The sequence below is a fragment of the Lepidothrix coronata genome, unplaced genomic scaffold, assembly GCF_001604755.1.
Source record: "Lepidothrix coronata isolate B3197 unplaced genomic scaffold, Lepidothrix_coronata-1.0 Scaffold16, whole genome shotgun sequence".
Taxonomy (NCBI): Eukaryota; Metazoa; Chordata; class Aves; order Passeriformes; family Pipridae; genus Lepidothrix; species Lepidothrix coronata.
Window position 1 is genome coordinate 51,039 of NW_016690196.1, and position 18,958 is coordinate 69,996.

Sequence of the window (18,958 nt, forward strand, 5' to 3'; positions counted from 1 at the left end):
ATTTACGTATATAATTGACATGTTACCAGGAGTCTGGAAGTCTGGTAACGTAGCTGAAGTTTTAAAAGCTGCTGTAGCATATTTAACATCTCTAACATTTTTTAAAAAAATATATTCATCACTGTTTTTTTATGGAGTATATTTAATTTTATTATTCAGTTTGAAACATGGGTGATCATCCATGAAAGATGGATGATTTCAGGTTACTTACCAAGTTTCTGATCTGGATGTTTCTTGAGGGCAGTTTGTTTTAAAGCAAATGCCACGCACATAACACTTCAGGTAGATCGCATTAATAACTGATCCATTGAAAGTCTTGAATTTTCACCGATCACGTGCAGTATTCTCTGCTATGTTCCCCAGTTTTCTGTCAAGCACTGGCCTTCACTGTTATTAGTCCCTGATGGTGGTAGCGTTCCTACCCGAGACATGATGCCATTTGCTACGATGATCCCCAGGACAGGAAAACCTGATCAGCAGCACTAAGCAGCTTGCAGGTCTCCACTCTTTCTGAGCACTGGTGCATTCAAGGTTCACAGCATGAGATGGAGCTGCAAGGAGCAATACTGCTCTGCTAACCCTGGCTGTCCCTTCCTCTCCCTCCCTGTGGCCAAACACCAGTGGATCTGTGACCTAACCCAACCACAATTCCACCTCACAGGTAGATAACATAGTTTATCTACAACTCAAATCCTGATGCTGACACAAGGTATAGGCTGAAAGGCATAGCTGGGAGTGAAGAGAAAGGTTGTCAGCAGCTTGTTCTTTGACTTAAGCAACCAAGCCATCTCAACCGCAGACTTAGATGTGCACAGGTGGAGGAGCTTGTTCTGTAGCTGCACAACTGAAGGCAGGCTGCCTGGAACCAGCTGGCTGACAGCCAGCTTTCTTACCTCTGCAGGACATTTCCTCATGCAGGGACAAGTTCCTGGAGCCTCAGCATGCAGCCTGTTCTCCAGTCACATGCTAGGCCCCTGTTTATATGGTGCATATGAATCACAACACCAGTATACTTTGTTTTTCAGACTAGCTTAGCCTAGTACAGCTAGTTACTGGCTAAGATAAATGGACAAGTTTGTCAAATTCCATCCATACAGTAATTCTGAAAGAAGAAGGAGGGAGGATGGGAGAGGGAAAGAGAGAAAAAAAAAGCTTCAATTTCCCATAAATCTGGTAGATCAGTCTGAAGAAAAAGAAGAATTTGCTTCTCTTACAGCTCTGGAAATTGCAGCGAGACTTAAACAAATTCTTCTTAAACACCACAGGATGCCAATCAGCATTTGACATGATCTCAGAACCACTTCTATGCTCCTCTGCTGTAGCTTTCTTTTAGCTCTGACTGTGAAGACTTGTTCTTTCAAGTGCCTTATGTTCCACCTTCCCTCTTCAGGGTTCAGAAAATTACTGCTATGCAGCCACATCTGAAGGTTTCCATATCAGGGCATGGCCATATATGATAATAAATGAGACTGTAATCCTTGCCTTGGTGAGTTGAAGTTTGGCTCAGCATTGTTTACATAGGTTGTAGTGTTCTAATTCAGGAGAGAGGTTGTGAAGTTTTGAGTGTGCCATTGAAGCTCAAAAGCACTAACTTTCCAGACACACACTCACACACAGGGAATTGAGGTGAAGTTGCAATAGAGAATGTAAAACAGCAACTTAAACCCCAGGATAACAAGCGTAAAAAAAGTTCCAAGCCCAAGATACAGGTAATAGCAGTTAGATCTTTCAGAAACTTTTACTGTGCTAATAAATTACGACGTGCTAGAAAAACTAAAAAAGAAAATGGTAATAGACTTTAACAAGCAACTAACTGATTCAAAAAATACTGCATTAATTTAATCATTAATAGTATACATTAGCATGATTTCAGGCAATGTCTGGATTTGCTATTTTTAAAGTTACCTTCTTCTTTTTTCTATTCTGATGTTTGCAATGCTTGTGGTACTGAACCATTATGAAAGGCTAACTCTAATCATCCAGGTTTATATTTTTGGGTGATTATAGGAGAAAGATCAATGGCATAGAGATGAATGTGTTATCCAAAGCCTCCATTTTTCTTCAGTGTATTGTGGGATTCTGAGGGTTAATCACCAGGTCACCTGTCTGGAGCCCCTGGGCAGTCCTAAGACTAGTTTATTCTTGGAGGCAGAGGCTGAAAGAGACTGGCCCAGGAGCAAGTGATGTTGAAACACAAAGCTACACTGTTAGATTAAATATGTCATGGGATGTTGTCTCAAGTTTGATGTCAAAAGCAGTGGAATGTGGTATAAAGTAAGCAGATATAAGCCAAATCTCATTGAAAAAAATCAAGAAATGTTAAAGGAATGTACAGGAATGTTCAAAACTAAAGTATATCAATTTGACTATCTTCTCTTTTCCTTGAATGACCCTGTTTTTTCTATGGAAAATTTTCAGATGCACACCATCCTGAACCCTTTTCCTGCCTCCAGCCTTTCAGTTCTCATTTTGTGTAGGACAACTAGGACATAACCTCCCAGATAACTTCCTGTCATTTTATTGTACTGACACTTGTCCTTCTTATCTGTTTGCTCAATCCCCTTTCCACTATTCGAGTTTGCATCTAATGTCACACTAAATCATGATTGTCCCATCCTTCTGGGCAGCAGCTGTATCTCTGTTAGTGTGTGGCCACTTGTTGAGGTTTAACTGGTACAGAACTCACTCTAAAGGCAGAATGGGTGATGTTTGAGTAAAATCAGATTAATGTTAGTTCATAGAGTCAGAGAAGTCTTCAAGGAAAAGTTTGCACATAAAGCAATTCACCTGGGTTTTGTCTCCACTTTTAACTAGCTTGCAACACACGTTACATTAAGGGTCAAGTTCTGTGATATCCATTTGTTTATTTCTAAGCAAATACATTGAGAGGCATTTTCTTCCTGAAGATGGATGTCTGTGCTTTACCACTTCCTGTTTATTATCTGACATTTCATTTCTTTGTAAATCTGAAGTTTACAATTCATGCTGTGAGTTCAGAACTGGTTATAATACTTGAACAACACAGTGAGGATAGCTGAAAGCCAAAATTCAGTGACAGTAGATCCCCTTAGCAAATTACTGATACACTGTGAAAGCCCATTTCAAAGTAGTTCTTTTTATATAAAATAATTTTTTTTTTTTTTTACTTAGCTTTTCTTCTTTATTTACTAGGACAGCTCTAAGAATAAAGCCTTTATTTTTGAGCACAATCCTCTGTTTGCTATTAAAAAAATTGCTAAATTGTTTGGAGAAGACAATAATGATAATATGGAAAGTGCAATATGTTCCATTCATATTATGTAACATATAAATCTTTTATTTTCAATGTATCTCAGAGGTTTTTGAAGCATCAAGTACTTTGGATGAGCACAGGTATGTACCTTTTCAAAAAAAATCAGAGGCTCCTCAGAACCTTTCATGGATGGTGTCGAAATTTAACCAGTTTTTGGTGTTGTACCTGTTGAGCCCCATTATTCTGACAGTTGATTGAAAAAAGTTGAGTAAGGTCTTACTAGTTTAAAGATAGGAGAGTTAGTGAAGCTGAATAGCTGCCTGAGCCAGAAAGAAATACTACCAGGAAGTGAATGATTCTTTCAAAATGTTGTTGAAATATTTAGCCAAAATTCATGTCACAGGTGTATTTATCATTTATTAAGTTAGCAATAGAAAAAAATAGAGAAAGGAGTGAAATATGGCAGTATGGTTTGTAGTTTGGGGGGGGAAAATCACAATTTCACAGCAAAATAAGCAAAACAGATTCTAATAGGCAAATTAGATTATCAGAATTGGCTGTTATAGGCAGCTTATAAGTCTAGCAGATACATATTTTTGCACAATTTTTGCATAGACTTTTAAGGTAGGAGCTGAACTCTCAGTTTCAGAAAATATTTTAGAAATCTTATCATTTTCAGATTGTTGCATGTTCTAAATCATAACCCCTTATGTTATTCCCTTGGTAGTAGATTCAGTGATAAAAAAATAGCACTTGGGGCAACTTTTGCTATGATGTGCCCTACTTACATGTGTTTATTGAGGTATTATAAAGAATAGACATAGAAGGCCACTGCACAATGCAGCACACATTGGTTATTATTTCTAAATCCATGTGAGCACAATGAGAAGAATTGCAAATGTCTTCATTACTGTGCCATTCTTAATGCAGTTTCTTAGCGTGCTATGACGTTGTACTTCCTTTAATAGAGATAATTTTCAAGCAGCAATTCATATAACAAGTTCTCAGCTGGCAGGCTCTGCAAGCCCTGGGATTTCTGGCAGGAAAACTGGTGAAATTACGTAGGGTGCCAAGCAATCCAGAGGATATCCAAGAAAACATATAAGAAAGATACTGAGTTCTTGGAAACTTGCTTCTATTTACTCTTCCAGTTGTCTTTCTCTACTGTCAGGGTTTCTGTCATTTAATGTATAGAATGATACGACTAGCTTGTCTGTTCCAAATTGGACCATTTAATTATTTTTCTCTATGAAGTTCCCAGCCTATGGAAAACTGCAAACTAGGAAAAAATGTTTAGCCAATAGTTTGTGAATTTGAAAAAGGTGGCATTTGACTGAAAAGGGAATTTGTGGTAAATCTAGGCAAGTGGTATGGAGCTTATTTTTTAGGTAATACAACATTTGGGTTTAACAAATTTCAGTATTTGCTTGTACCAGGTATATGACATCTTCCAAGCTGTGGAGTTCTGCCCCAGCTTCTCTTTTTGTTTTGCACACAGTGTCAGGCAAATAGAAGGAGATCAAAGTCTGTTCAGCGCACAGTATTGCTGTGAACAATGCCTCTTTTTATAAAAGTTGCCTTTTGTTTGAGGTAGATAGAAACAAAGCCAGCTGCAAGTTAATTATAACCTGAAAGGTAATCATGCTGGAGTGGGATCCTAAGGTGTTAAATGACTGTCACAAGGCTGGCAGTAGGTGTACCGGGGTTGTGTGACAGAATTACTGCAAAAGGAGCCCCGGGGAATTCTCTTGACATTTCCTGGGAATTCATGGGGAGATACATTGCCATCATGCTGTATTCTCCTGCTACATGAAATATCAGCACCGTCAGCCCTCTGTTTCCTTGCAGAAAGAGGATGAGTCGAGAGTACTCTGGGAACCCAGAGCTGGCAGATGGGCCAGCAATGCTTTTTCATTGGGCTGGATGAAGAATTCAGGTCCACATGCTTTCTGTGTGCTCTAGGAGGTCCAGCAATTACAGAGTGACTCAGAGTTTCTGAGTCAGGAGTTTAGGGTTTATGCTTTTACACTTAAGTGCATAGGATATGATCGACTTTTGGAAATAATGGCAGAGGGCTTTACTTCCTCAGGAAACAGGAGCACAGCAGCAGGTCTACTGGTTCGTGTATGATATTTACATAAGTGGAGCTTCACATTTCTGTTTTCCTGAAACGAATCCCATGAATTCATAGGACTGGCTTACATTAAACAGTAGATAATGATTAAAATAAAGAGTCAACTTGAATAAATAGGAATGAGATAAATGAATTAAATTGGAAAAGCAGCAGGAAATAATGTGCCTTGGGAAAATGACTAAAATGATCTATGGAGAGTGACATTGTTGAAGAGCTGTTGTAATTATGTAAAGTAGTCAGCAAATCCAGGGATCTGTCACAGGTTTTATCAGACTGGTTAATTTGCTCTGTCATTTTTAACAACATGTTCTTCATCCTACACTGTCCATACAGGCTTGCAATAATGCATGTTTCTTTCATTTGGCAAAGATGTTTTCCTTTCCATTTAGACCAACAATTATAATCCACCGCCTTCATTGTCAAAATAGTGTTGACAACTTAGAAACAATTAAAAGCTTGTACAAGAAACATTCATCCTACATTTTCTGAAAAGATGAGATTCCAGTTAAAGATTTTCATTCTCTTTTTGATTAGCACTGCCTGTCTCAGCAAGGGTTTGTGAAATCGTTTCAGTACGATCAATACACAACTTTCAACCAAATGTCAGACTGCAAGATGTTTTAATGCTATTACTGTTTATCAGAAATCAGTATTCTGAGCATTGGTTTCTCTCAGGCTTTTTGATTTCTGGCATCCTTGACTTCCATTATTTATTTATTTATTTATTTATTTGCTGTCAATTATGTTTGTTATTAAGTTTACAGTAAATTAAAATCCCAGTGTCTTCTGTCTAGCAAAGATGGAATATATACTTAGAATAGCAGCATGTAGAAAATACAGCATATAAATGTAAACACATTTCTGTATGTACAAATCAGGAAAGAATCCTTAATGAAAGAACTCTTCAAAACAAACCAGACTTTTGATCTTTAAAGAGATGGAAATCAGAATTACATGCTGAACTCCTTATTAAAAGGCCTATTATTAGTGTTCCAATATCAAAAGCTCTGCAAAAATAGGAAGCGTCAAAACTGAGGTGACTTGTGCATGTTGATATATAGCCTTGATCCTTGACAACCTCACTGCAAGAGCAGCTTGAGGAAAGGTGAAAAGAACAAGTCCTTTGAACTGTTAAAGACTTTTTCACCTCTTCTGTGCTCATTCCCTTTTTTCTCCCCTAGCCCCATCATCCAGTGTGCTCTCTCCACATTGCTTCTTGTTCTGTTTTAATTTTTCAATTCGTTTTGAAAGACAACAAAAATTTCTTGTCAAGGTAATGTTTCAGGAGCTGGAGAGGAGCAGTCAGCTCAGACTGGTGGTGCTCCTGCAATCCACAATACAGTCTGCCAGGGTCACATTGTAGCACACCCACTTCCAAACTTCAGGATCATTTCATTTTCCTACCTAGTGATCCACCTAAGCAGCGAGCAAAACACTCTCTTCTTTCATATTCTTCTCCTCCTTTGTCCTGCTAAGAAGGACAATTTGGAAAATAAGCATTACTTTTTACAGGAGCTTTGCAGCATTTGCACGTGAACCACATCATCTAAGCATTGACGCAAAACTAGCACTGTGTGGATATAATATTTTAGAAACAAAATCTGGCTCCTATTTGGGTATTACAAAAGCAGCTGAACTCTACTCAAAATCAGTGTTTATTCTGAGTGTGCTTCTGAGTGTGCTCACCATGAAAACCTGACAATATACTTAAAACTGAGATCAATGCATCAGAGATACCAGATAAAAATTTACTTGTAGAGTCCCCAGACAGATCCTTATAATATCACAAATCTGGGTTTCATCCGCTATCATCAGACAGTGCAGTGCTGCCAGGGTGCTCATAAACTTCCCAATCTCTTTGGCAGGAGGCTCTGGGAAAGAGGAGGGCAAGAAAAGAAGCAAGGCAGCAGCAGTGGAGGAGGGGTGCCTGCAGATCCTTCGGCTGATCTCCTCCTGAGGCATTCAAAAGACAATATTTACATGTCTGCTTGTGACAAACTAACCTACAAGTGTGAATTCTTAGACATCACATGGGAATCTGATAAATAAGGGTAAGGAGGGAGGAATCTCTGCAGCACAGTTAAATACTTCAGAGACATCCATAGGGTGATTTTGAATGTCTTTGAAGCACAAAACCCATATTTGCACTAGAAAGTGAAAGTCTCTTGCTTCCAGGAGCAATGTTTGTACTGAACACTCCAGTGCCATTGTCAGAAGAGACGAGAGTTGTGTGTGTCATGCCAGGAAACATCTTTGGTAATTTAATGGTCATTAATAAATATCAGTACAACTTTTAAATATTTTTTGTAACTAGAAGCACTATTGCCTAGGGTTTGAAAAATGAGATTAATATTCTCTGTGTCGTAGACGCTTTGTGTGTAGCTTTTGCATTTAATAAAAGGCAGTTATATAAAAGTCTGGGCTGCCATTCTCAATTTTATACATGACCCTTACGGAAATAAGATAAAAACCCACCAAATTTTCTATTGTGTTTCCAAGGAGAATTCATAACTGAAAGGGAAAAATAATTATCCATGGAATAAGCCAGTGCAAACAATCATAGGACCTTTCTTTATTTGAACAACACTCCACAAAGTTTCTATACAAACCTCAATTACAGTTGCTATATTCAATCTTGTTTGCTTTGCCAACACATAGAAATAGCTGTCACAGTTTATGAACGCTACACTCTGATAGAAGGTCTGTGTATCCATAAAAATATCCAGCACGTGCTGCCTAGTTCTCTTTGCACAGAAAAGGAAAATATTAATGACAATCAGTTCTTCTGTATCACCAGAGCTGGGAGTGGATAGGTTTAGAAATGAAAGGAAGTTTCACAATCCAAGTCCATATTCCTGGTTACTGTCTATAGCCGGGTTATTTAAGAGGATTCATGTACTTGTCATGTATTACTCTGTGATGATTGGATGACTTATTGAAATTTAAAAAGAAATGCTAATTTTTTTTCAAAATATATGTTAGGGAAAATGTTTACATATGTATACAATAAAAAAAATCTTCATCTCCAAATGGAGCTTTAAAATTTTGCTTTCCCAGGACATTTGGTGTAACTGTGTGTGAGAGAAGGAGAAAGGAAGGAAAGAGTGTATGCAGAAAGCAATAGGGGTAGTATGAGTGGCCTTCCTTCCAAATCAGTTAAATGAAAACTGCACAGTCAAATACAGAGGATTTAGGAGTATGACTCCGAGTGTGGAAAGGAAGTTTTAGCATAATGTCTGGCAGGAGACTGCTTAGGAAGTGGTTAGAGGGGAGGAGCTGTAGGCAGCAGTTGTACACTAATAAATTACTGATGAATATTTCTGATAATAAAACAAAACTAATTACTGGTTTGTCATGGCAACTGTAAAATGTAGTTTTTGCTTGATGATGCAAACAAGGCTTGACATTGATGAAAATTAATTTAGACTGAAGGGGACAATGTTTTGAATTATTCAAAATAAAACAGAGCTGGTTTAAGTTGCAGTATTTGTAAGTGAGATACAAACAGGTGTCTTATCAACATGAACATCAAGCCAGGTGATGCAAAGGTGGATTACAGTCTTTTAGCTCCGTCTTCCAAAGTCCCATATATGGGAATATATTCGCAGCTATATGTATGCTCATATGTGATTATATACTCAGTTATGGTTATTCATCTTGAGAGTTCAAGGGCTGATCATCTTAGAAGAATGATTATTCTTCAGCTCCCAGTGCTCATATTCTGAATGACCTCTAAGCAAAGCAGAAAATTAATGGCAGCTCCTTTTTCTTTTGAAAATAACATGTTTTCCGAGTCCTGTGGAAATATAATCCACTGGACAATTTCTTTAATTTCTTCTAATCTTTACTGCTTTTTAAGGGACAAATCAAGGAAAGGAAAGGTTAATGGGACTACATTACTCTAGTTCACATCAACATAAGCTTGGAGTGACTCCTGACTTCCTAGTGAGGTTGCTCTAAATGTACAGTGATACAAATGAGAAAATAAATTGACTCATAAGATTGTATGTCCTAAAAATTATTTTAATATCCCAAAGCTTTTCTCCACATTGCCCTGAAATTTAAAATGCAATTCAGAGGAATAATTGTGAATGTTAAAATAGCTGATTCTGGGCTTTCCTTGAAGGGTATTTAATCTCAGTTCGGAAATAATTATTTTTCATTTAGTTTTGTATTGCTACTTTGTTTTTAGAATTGCAGTTTCAGTCCATGTTAGTTCAATTTCAGATATCAGGCACTAAGAAATACTGCCTGTCAGACTTCAGTGACCACTTTGCAGGAAACTTCTTAGAGATTCTGTACGTCTGATTGCTAAATTTCTCTGAGACTAAGCAGTCAGTTCAACTGATAGTAGTAAAGAACAGAAAATATTTAAACATTGTAGTGGGGTTTGACCAATTAAAATTGAAACCACTGTGTTCATTGCATACTTTTTGGAGGTATATAGAAAACATTGTTTTTTCATATGAAAACAACTTGGTGCTTTCTTTTAATGAAAAATGTCTTTGTGTGATGGGTAAGAGCTGGTTATTTTGATTGTGGCAGTTAAAGTTAGGTGATATATTAGAGGATCTGGTGTATTATAGGATCTATTTGTGTTTGAAAAGGAAAATTTGACATTTAATGATAATAAAAGAACTGGATTATTTAGCACTTCTTGCAATAATCAGATGAGAAGTAATGACGGGACAGCTGTTAGAATAAAATGTGGGCTTCCTATTTCTGATTTTGAGCAGGATCTAAATGTAGTGGCAGTTAAGAATTATAATCATGGGAAATTAAACCAGCACTTAAATATTTTAAAAGCTTGTTAGAAAATGTTTTTAATATTCTGTTGCTTCTATAGAGGCATAGGATTCTCCTAGGGAGAAGGGGGAGGGAGGATGTGGGGGTCAATAGATGACATATTTGTTTCTCAGGAGGTTGAACTGCTTAATCGGTTTTAATCATAGCTTGGAAGACTTGTCTTTCCGCATCTGAAAACTGAACTCAGAAATGTGTAACTGTACCTTCTCTGCACTTCAGACAAAAGCAGAGATGACAGGTTTGACCACCTTCCACATCTTGGAGAAGCACCAGGAGGATTCAGGAAGCTTTTTTTTTGGCTAGAAGTGTTAGGTCAGTTGTATGTTGCAGGCACAACTATGCAGGAAGTTATTGCAGACACCAGTCATAGGGTGATCCATCACTGCACGGAGCTACTGGAGAAACACGGAAGGAAGAAATGGTCTCTCACTACAGCCTAGATTACTGTTAGAAAGTCTAATATAACCGCACTATCAGTCACAACTGTGTGTCTAAGATCTTCATTGTACAATTTTGCCTATATTTTTTGTAAATAAAGAAGATCCTACAGAAAAACTCAGACTAGTCAAATGAAGCTGTGACTTTCCAGGCATACCTGGATGGATATGAAGTAACCCTTTTCCCGTAAGAGAACTCTATAAAACATTTCATGAAACAAAATTCAGAACTTGTGGACACATTCCTATAGTAATATAAATGAATTTAAAATTATAATTTATTTAAATTACTACAGAAATTTATGCTCCTAACAAAACTGAAAGATTGCTCTCATTTTTAGCTATCACAGTTCTGTTTCTTTCTTTTTATTTTTAAATTTCCAATCATTTTTCATTACTGTAAGATAAAATATTTGAAAGCTGAGCAGTGTTTGGTAATTTTTGCTTCTTTTGTTTTATCTTTTACAAGATGATAATTAGATGTAGTTCAAATGTCTTTGGAAAATATAATAAGTAGGAAACAGCACTTGTATCATTTATGTAGCAGCCCTAATACAGATGTTCTGCTCTTATCTGGACACTTTTCTCTTAGAAACTTAATATGCTTCCTAGACATACATAAGCTGCTTAAATAGTGTCTAAGATGAAGGTGCTTTATAGAAGTAAAATCTGTTCTTGTAAGAATCAGTACTGGTTTGGTACTTTTTTGGTACTCTTTTAGATTAACTGCATTTTCATTAACACATACTTGGGTAGTGATTTAAAAGAAGTATTCATTTAGGATGAAATAAAGCTCTGTTGAGAAGACTAATACAGCCTTAGGAAGCAATTTAAGTCAAGGTCTTAATGGGACCTTAATGGGCCCTAACTGCTGCATAAACTCTATGCTACCTTTCTTCTGAGGCACTTTTCCACTTTGAAAACATACCATAAAGAGCTAGAGTTTTTAAATCAATTTTGAAATTGAAGAGAGTTTAAAATTAAAATTGTATGTCTCTATTTCTGTTTTTCTTTTGTGTTTAAAATTAAAGAAGAGGAGAAAGACCTGGAGTGTGGAAAATCACTGTTTATACAAAATTGCTCTAATGAATTTTTTGCAAGGACAATCATAGGTGTATCAAGTACAACATTTTTAATACCTGAGCTGTTGTTAAAATGTTCTTATTATACTCAGCTTTAGTATCTTGGGACCTGCATTAAGACTTAAGCAATAGAATTTGACTGGCATCTGTTTCCACTCTTCCCAAAAAAGGTGTTTTGGGTCTGCTGGAACTCTGTTGCTCCTTATTGCTTTAGGCTGTACAGCCTCTTAAAGCCCATGATAAGAAGCACTGTTCTGAAAGACCACCATAGGTGTTGGTTTTCCTTAAACTAAGACACTTCCCCAACTCTGCTCTCCTCAGGTCATGAATTAATCTCTCGCTGCCTGGGGTATTTTAGACATATCTACAAGTCTTCTTGGCCGTGCTTTCCTCCCTGACTTCTCTTCAGTATACAGATCTAGATTTAAAGGTGGATCAATGCAGAAGCATCTTCCCTCCTTATCTTCTCAAACGCCCTCCACTTCATAATATACCTCTGCACATGTGGGATGCCCACCTCCACGCTGCCTGTGAGAGCAATCCCTGGTAAGTTCCCTGTATGGTGCTTGGGATTTATGTTACCTCTTTGCAAAGCAGGGGAAAATTTAAGCTAGCCCGTACCTTGTGGTCAAGTCTCAGCCCCATTGTACCATCACTATAGGCTAAAGTCCATAGGAAAAATCCCTGGGTCCCTGCTGAGGTGAAATTAGCTTGAAGGGAGAAAGGTAGAGAACTCTGCCCCAAAATCTTGGACAACACATCAAAATTTAACTGTTTCTGGCTCTCATCCCTAGCAACTTTCTCCTTATAACTTCATTTTACTTACACAAATGAAAAGCCTTTAGCCCAGTTTTGAGTACAGAACTGAGTACATTGTATAGAACTGAGTACATCATGGATATTTACAGAATATATTTAGTAACCAAACTAAACCAATTTCATTATGAATAGAAAAAATTTTCACTTAGTTTGCTTTCACTCACAAACCTCTCTCTTGGTGTTTCTTATATTTCTTTTCTTCCTGAAAAACCTGTCAAAGAATGATAAAATATATGTCTATTGATATTTTTGATTTTTCATTTAATTCTGTCCTGGAATCCGATAATTCCTTACTTCTTGTGTTTTTGACAACTTTTGTATATAAGCTGCCAGTGACAAACAAATGTGGCAACTATGTTATGCTGTCTTGTATTCTGACATCAGAGACATATATATGTCTATATATGTATAAATCTGTATATATGTACATGTGCCCTGAGGCAATATGAGTCAGTGCAGGATGTGTGAGACTGGCTGAAGATTTTGTAAATGGCCAGAATTTCTTCAGTAGATTAATGTGGTATCTCTTTTCTTTGAATATTTATTGCTGTTGTGTAGGCACAATGTAGGTCTGGATGCAAGGCTGATTGCTCTTTATCAGCCCCATTCACAGATGGAATATTGCCACTTGCTCTGCGCAGTGTGGTGAAATCTGTGCAGATGTCACATCCACTTGAAAGGTAATTGAGTATCTGTTGGATAAAGGGATTTGTCTTATTCTGAAGTGTTCTGGACTTCTAAAACACAGTATCCAGCCTCGGCTCACAAGAAGAGACTACACGTAGGGAGAGCAGTTAGGCCTGAGGAAAAAGCAGACACCTTTCTTTAGGTGCTTTTAGCTGATATTCGGGCCTGGCTTTCCCACACAATACATAGTCTGTTGGATGGAGAGGACTGCAGGACAAAATCAGAGACAATTGTTTGTGAATGTTCAAATGTATAAAAATCATTCAGTATGTTCACGTGAGATGATAAGATGTGACAAACTAGACCCTCCAGCTTAGGTTGTGAGTTGTTTCCTAATATATTTCATACCATGAGAGCCTCTTCTTGCTTTTCTAATACCTTGCTGAGAGGATTCACCCACTTAAAATCTTCAAATAACTGTTTCAGCAATAAGTATCATTTTACAGTAAGTATTTTACCCTTTGTTGTCAGTGAAACTGGTTGTTATGTTCAGCAGAGTCAGAGGAAAGAGAGTCAGCCCTGATGTGAAGGATCAATGGTTTCCAATTTTTCTTTCTGAAAGTCCAGTGAGGGTGTTGACCATACTTTGGGAAATGTTGCAGATCCAAATCAATACATATTGTATTCGAACTCACAAATAATCAGCAGCCACACTTAGGTACAGGTCAGTCAATATTCACATCAAGTTCACATCACATTTTACCTCCTGATAAAACTCTGAAAATAAAAGTCACCTAGTGAGGCTGCTCATCATCTACTCCATTACAGGTTAAGCTACCATGTGACAATGTCAGTTGTGTCTTAAAAGTAATAGGCTTTCTTTTTTTCACTCTTGACATCTTTGAAAGAAATGGACATAACCCTGTCGACTAATCTCCATACAGTTTAACACCCAACACTGTTGGTATTGAAGACTGCATACCACTTTCTTTGTTTCACAAATAAATAGAAAATATTTTTAAATAGTTACTTCTACAGAAAGGATTATAAATGTAACATCACTGGACATTTTTTATAACTGTTTTACTGTTCTCAGCCATCATTATTTGCAGCATGGTCTTTCAGTTTTTATTTTTCTTCTGTTTGTGAATAGCTTGCTCTCATAATTGATCCCTGCAGGGATTTTGTATCTCAAACTTCCTTTTTAAAGGATATTTCCAATTAGTCTGGCAGTTTGTCTATATGCTGGGATAAAAGAAGCATGTCACTTTCAATAGACTGAATCAATTTTTACATTGTGAAGAAAATGTATTGAGGATGTCTAAGATCAAAGTTTTAAACCATCTTGACAACAAAGATCGCTACAAATGAAAAAAATACCCTTTGCAGAGATCTTTGTAAGAATTTGATCATAAAAGTAAAGCCTTCAGTAGGCAGCCTCCAAAGTAAAGATATGTTTGTAATTATGATTTTAAATATACTGAGAAGAAATGCAGTGCAAAAACTAGGAATACATGTTTTTGCTAGTGTTATCAGTTATTTCTCTGTGAAAAACCATAAGTAAAAATACAATTATACACTGTGATGCCACGTTTTTAATGCTGGGGGAAAAGGCAGGAAGGAGTGAAGGGGTAACAGAAGGGGTAACAAAAGTCACCAGATGCTAAGAATTTTGTCTGTGGATATACTAATAAAGGAAACGTCTTATTCATAGCATGGTTTAAATTTAGCTCTGTAGTGTTTAGAAACAAGGGTACCATGAGCAAATAGAGATAATGCCTATAAGTAAACTGTTTTCTTTATTGAAATCAGTGAGAATGAACTTAGTAAAACTTTGTATTGACCTGCTGCAGTTAGTAATAGCTGTATTAAAATGTCATTTACAACAAAAGACTTTAATTCATACAGTTGTCACTAATGCAGTAGTTTTATTAATGTGGTGCATTTTAGTAATTGTCTTCAGTATTGCTTTGCTTTAGTTTTAGAGATAAGCTGTATGAAATAGTACTAATACACCTGGAGGTTCAGTATGGCCTTTTAGTTACTTTTATTAATTAGTCTTTACTTGACAGGAGCATTTCTTTCTTCACTGAAGTTGCAAAAAGTCTTTTAAATAACTGTTCTCAAAAAAAAAAAAAAAAAAACAGAACCCTCAAGAACTAGTAATTAAAATTAGTCTGTGGTCTCAATCTTTGTCTTGTCAGACCAACTGAAGTATAATTCATGGTAAGAACATGGTCTTATTGGATTGTTCCACCAGCTTGTTTCCAGATGTCGAATCACATCTCCGGTGTGGGTCCTACCCATGTAATCTGAATTTCCCATGTTCACAGGAGACATTACAAGTGAGCTGCATTGCCCAGGATTGCTGCTTTTATGTGTGTGTTTCACTAATGCACGAGGGCCGTTGTTTGACTGATCTGATGCAAAAGCAGAGCTTTGTCTCTTTTATAGTCTCCTGCCGACTGACCAGCTGATGTGTGGCCATGACAGCAGGAGCTCGATGAGACACCACCTGCAGTGTTGTGACACTTCCATTCACACTCTTTCACTTCACCCAAGTGAGATGAAAAGTATCTCTGTCTTACTGAGCTGACATCTTCACCTCTCACTCTTTCTTGGTTATCAAGCTGTGGCACAGGCAGGTTTTCAATAACTCCTCACTTTCACCAGTTAAATAAAATTATATATATTTTCTGATTATGTTGCTGAGGTTTGCACAGCAATCTCAACTCCATTTGAGAGAAAAGAACAGACTCAGAATAAAAAAATTGAGGAAGTGTGGGATTAAGGATCATTAAGCACTGATCTTCATCAGTAGATATAGTCTAAAATAATAGTCCCTAGATGTCCCTACTCCTGGTACAGAAGTGCTTTAGCTCTCATTATCATCATTGTTCAGCTCTTATTTCAGTAGAGCTGTATGTCTCAGCCTGGCCGTCCTGTGGCACAGGCTGCATCTGTAGCTTTTGAAGGAACAGGATTTTTTATGCTGGATGTAATCCATGAGCTGTAAGTGATCACTGGTGGGAACAGTTACTCAAATTGCTGTTATTAGTACTTTGTGGATGAATGCAAGCAAACCATAATTGACTGGAAAAAAATAAAGGAAGAAAAGTATTTTTCATGGGAATTGAAAACTCACAAGGTCCTACAAGCACAAAAGGGCACAAAAATGTGATTAATGTGTCAAAAGATATTGTAAACTTTTATTGTAGATGAGACCTTCAGAAGATGAAAACTTTAAAATCTGTAATAACATTTTTATTGAGTTTCAGGTGTGAATGTAGTGAAGTAAGCCTTTTCCATTACAGTTGTTCCTGATACATATAACATTTGATCTGGCAAGGTAAATATGTTCTCAGAGTCTATAATAGCAGAGAACAAAAGTCTTGAATTTCACTGGTACTGAATTCTTCCATTGCAAAACATTTGGGTGACAAATAAATCTTTCTCTCAGATCAAATTTTAAAACTCTACATTTTTATAGATTTTAGAAAACTTTAGATAGCTAAAATTCATTGGACCTTCTAAACCATCTCTTTGCTTATGTGAGTTTCCTCCTTATGGTACTTCTCACTTCCCAGTTTAGTTTGTTTAGGTTGTTTGCCCGTTTAGCATTTTAAAAACTTTCTTCAGAACTTCAGATGTATTCTAAAGGCTGATAGTTTATGGTGCCAGGTGTCATGGTTTAACCTTCAGCTGAAACCAGAGCACCAGGAAATCCTCTCTCACTCATATAAAACTGACTACCCTTCTTATAACACTAAATAAAATCCTCCCTTTCTTAGAGCCTCACTGTGGGGTTTTTTGCCCCTGCTGTTAGCCTCTGGATTATTCTTGAGATACTTGTGCTTCATTACTGGGAATAATTTCTTTGAAGATGTAGGACAACCTGTGAGAATAACGTTTCACTGATTCTGTTACAATTTCCAAAATTACTTGGTGCCCTTCAACATTTTAAGTATTTCTCCTGTACTTGCCATTTTCTTTAAATGATACGTTTCCTCACTCTCTTCCCATAACTCAAGGACTTCTCTTCCTCAAACTTTTCTGTTTTTCTTCTTTAATCTCTAGTTAGTTTTTAAGTATCTTGTATATATTAAGCTGCCTTAACTATTACAGTACTATTACTTTCAGCCTTTCAGTCTTCTTTATATGAAAGACCATAGAAATGGCTGTGGGTCATGAAGAAAACTGAAATTAATTTGTAACTAAAGGATAAAATCATACTTGTGTGGAAAAAAAACAAAGCATGTAATTTTTTCTTTTGTTCACATGCCAAAGAACAGAACCTTGAAAGAGCTTTCTCCCTTAGCTGCAACATATAATATTACTATGCTGAAGTAGTGTGAGGCATATAGCTCCCATCTAGGCTTAAAGTGTTAAGGATATCCACTGCTGCAGAATCAATTTGAAACCTTAAACCTGAAATCTGTTCATGTTTGGGAAGTTTTCTGTTCACCTGTTAAACAGTTACTAAAATAGGATTAATTCAAAATTAAAAGAAAGACCTTAAAATATGAAGATGTCTCTCCAAAACAGTTTATTTTTGTAATTTTTCCAACATTCAGGGTTAATATTATGAACTACCAATTTTATTTGGATAGTTAATATTTAAAATGAATATGACAGTAAAGTATATCAATATTGTAAAAAAGATTTCTTCTCAGATGGATGATGTTTTTAATTATTTCACATTTTCCACAATTTTTATATATATATATATGTGGTCTGATTCTGTAATCTCAGATTTGTAAGTGATGTTCCGTTAGGGAAGTCAAAATCAATTGCACAGACAATGTTTTTCTCATTGGCAATTGCACCGATATTTGTATAGTAAATTTTTCTGATCAGCACCAGTGGATTTTCCAAAAGATGCTACTGGAAAGCAGTTTGGTATTGCTTAGGGACTATCCATTGTTCCTGCACAAATATACAAAAGTAAAGGAGGGAAGTTAATGCAGTATCCATTAGCAATGACCAAGTATCTGTTTTCTTTCCATTATTTTAGCCCTTGTACACAATTCATTTGTTGTCTGGCACTGAGGATTCTGATTCATTAACAAATGGGACAAAAGGACCTTAATATTTCTGCTGAACCATTTTTTTGCTATGAAATTCAGTTCCAAGCGTCTGTCAGAACTAGATTTGATGCATGTATGATAGTACACAAGTGTGTGCATTTTATATATAAAATATGCAAAAATACTCATCTGGTATCAAGAGTTTTCTAATTCAAATACTTACCACCTGGAGTTGTATTCTCATGCTAGGAACTAAGATGCTAGTAATTTTTTTTTTTTCTGAAGAAGTACAATTCCCAAGTCATAGAAATATTTGCATTAAAACTTTCTGTAGGAGTATTTTCTTGGCAAAAATCAATATGAATTTTTCAGGTAGATTTTACTCAATAAATGGTGAGTTGATTTCGTTTTCATCTGGACTCAGTATGTCCTGGAAGTTTCTTGCCTCTGAATATTGAGACAGCTGTGCCTAGCCAGAAATTAAAAATGGAACTTGCAGAAGCAGTGCACAGCTTAATATACTGTTAAATAGATGCAAAGTGCTATAAGTCATTGCAGTCCACTTCTAAAGGTGAACCAGAATTAAATACCAGCATGTCAGAAGTTCCTGCTGGAAGAGAGAGAGTTCACATTTCACTTACTTCTGGCTTCTGGTTGCTTAATTGACATTGTTTGCTATAAGTAGACTTTGCACGCAAAGATAAATCATATATGCTACTGTGATAGAAAGTATGTGTTGATAGAACTTTTCCCTAGAACTCTATAAAGTATTAGTAACCATTTTTACTCCCAAA

The 18,958-nt window shown here is 36.6% G+C and overlaps 1 protein-coding gene across 2 annotated transcripts in view; it reads left to right on the plus strand.

Moving 5' to 3' along the window:
- Positions 1–7,237: 7,237 nt before the first annotated feature.
- Positions 7,238–18,958, plus strand: part of CHRM3 (cholinergic receptor muscarinic 3) — a 42,223-nt gene continuing 30,502 nt past the window's right edge. The window contains exon 1 of one of the 2 annotated variants that reach the window (XM_017806575.1): positions 7,238–7,375. In XM_017806575.1, coding sequence (XP_017662064.1) covers positions 7,347–7,375 — 29 coding nt within the window. In that variant the 5' untranslated portion in view covers positions 7,238–7,346. Of the gene's footprint in view, positions 7,418–18,958 lie in introns of both variants that reach the window. The other variant, XM_017806576.1, reaches the window with a different exon arrangement.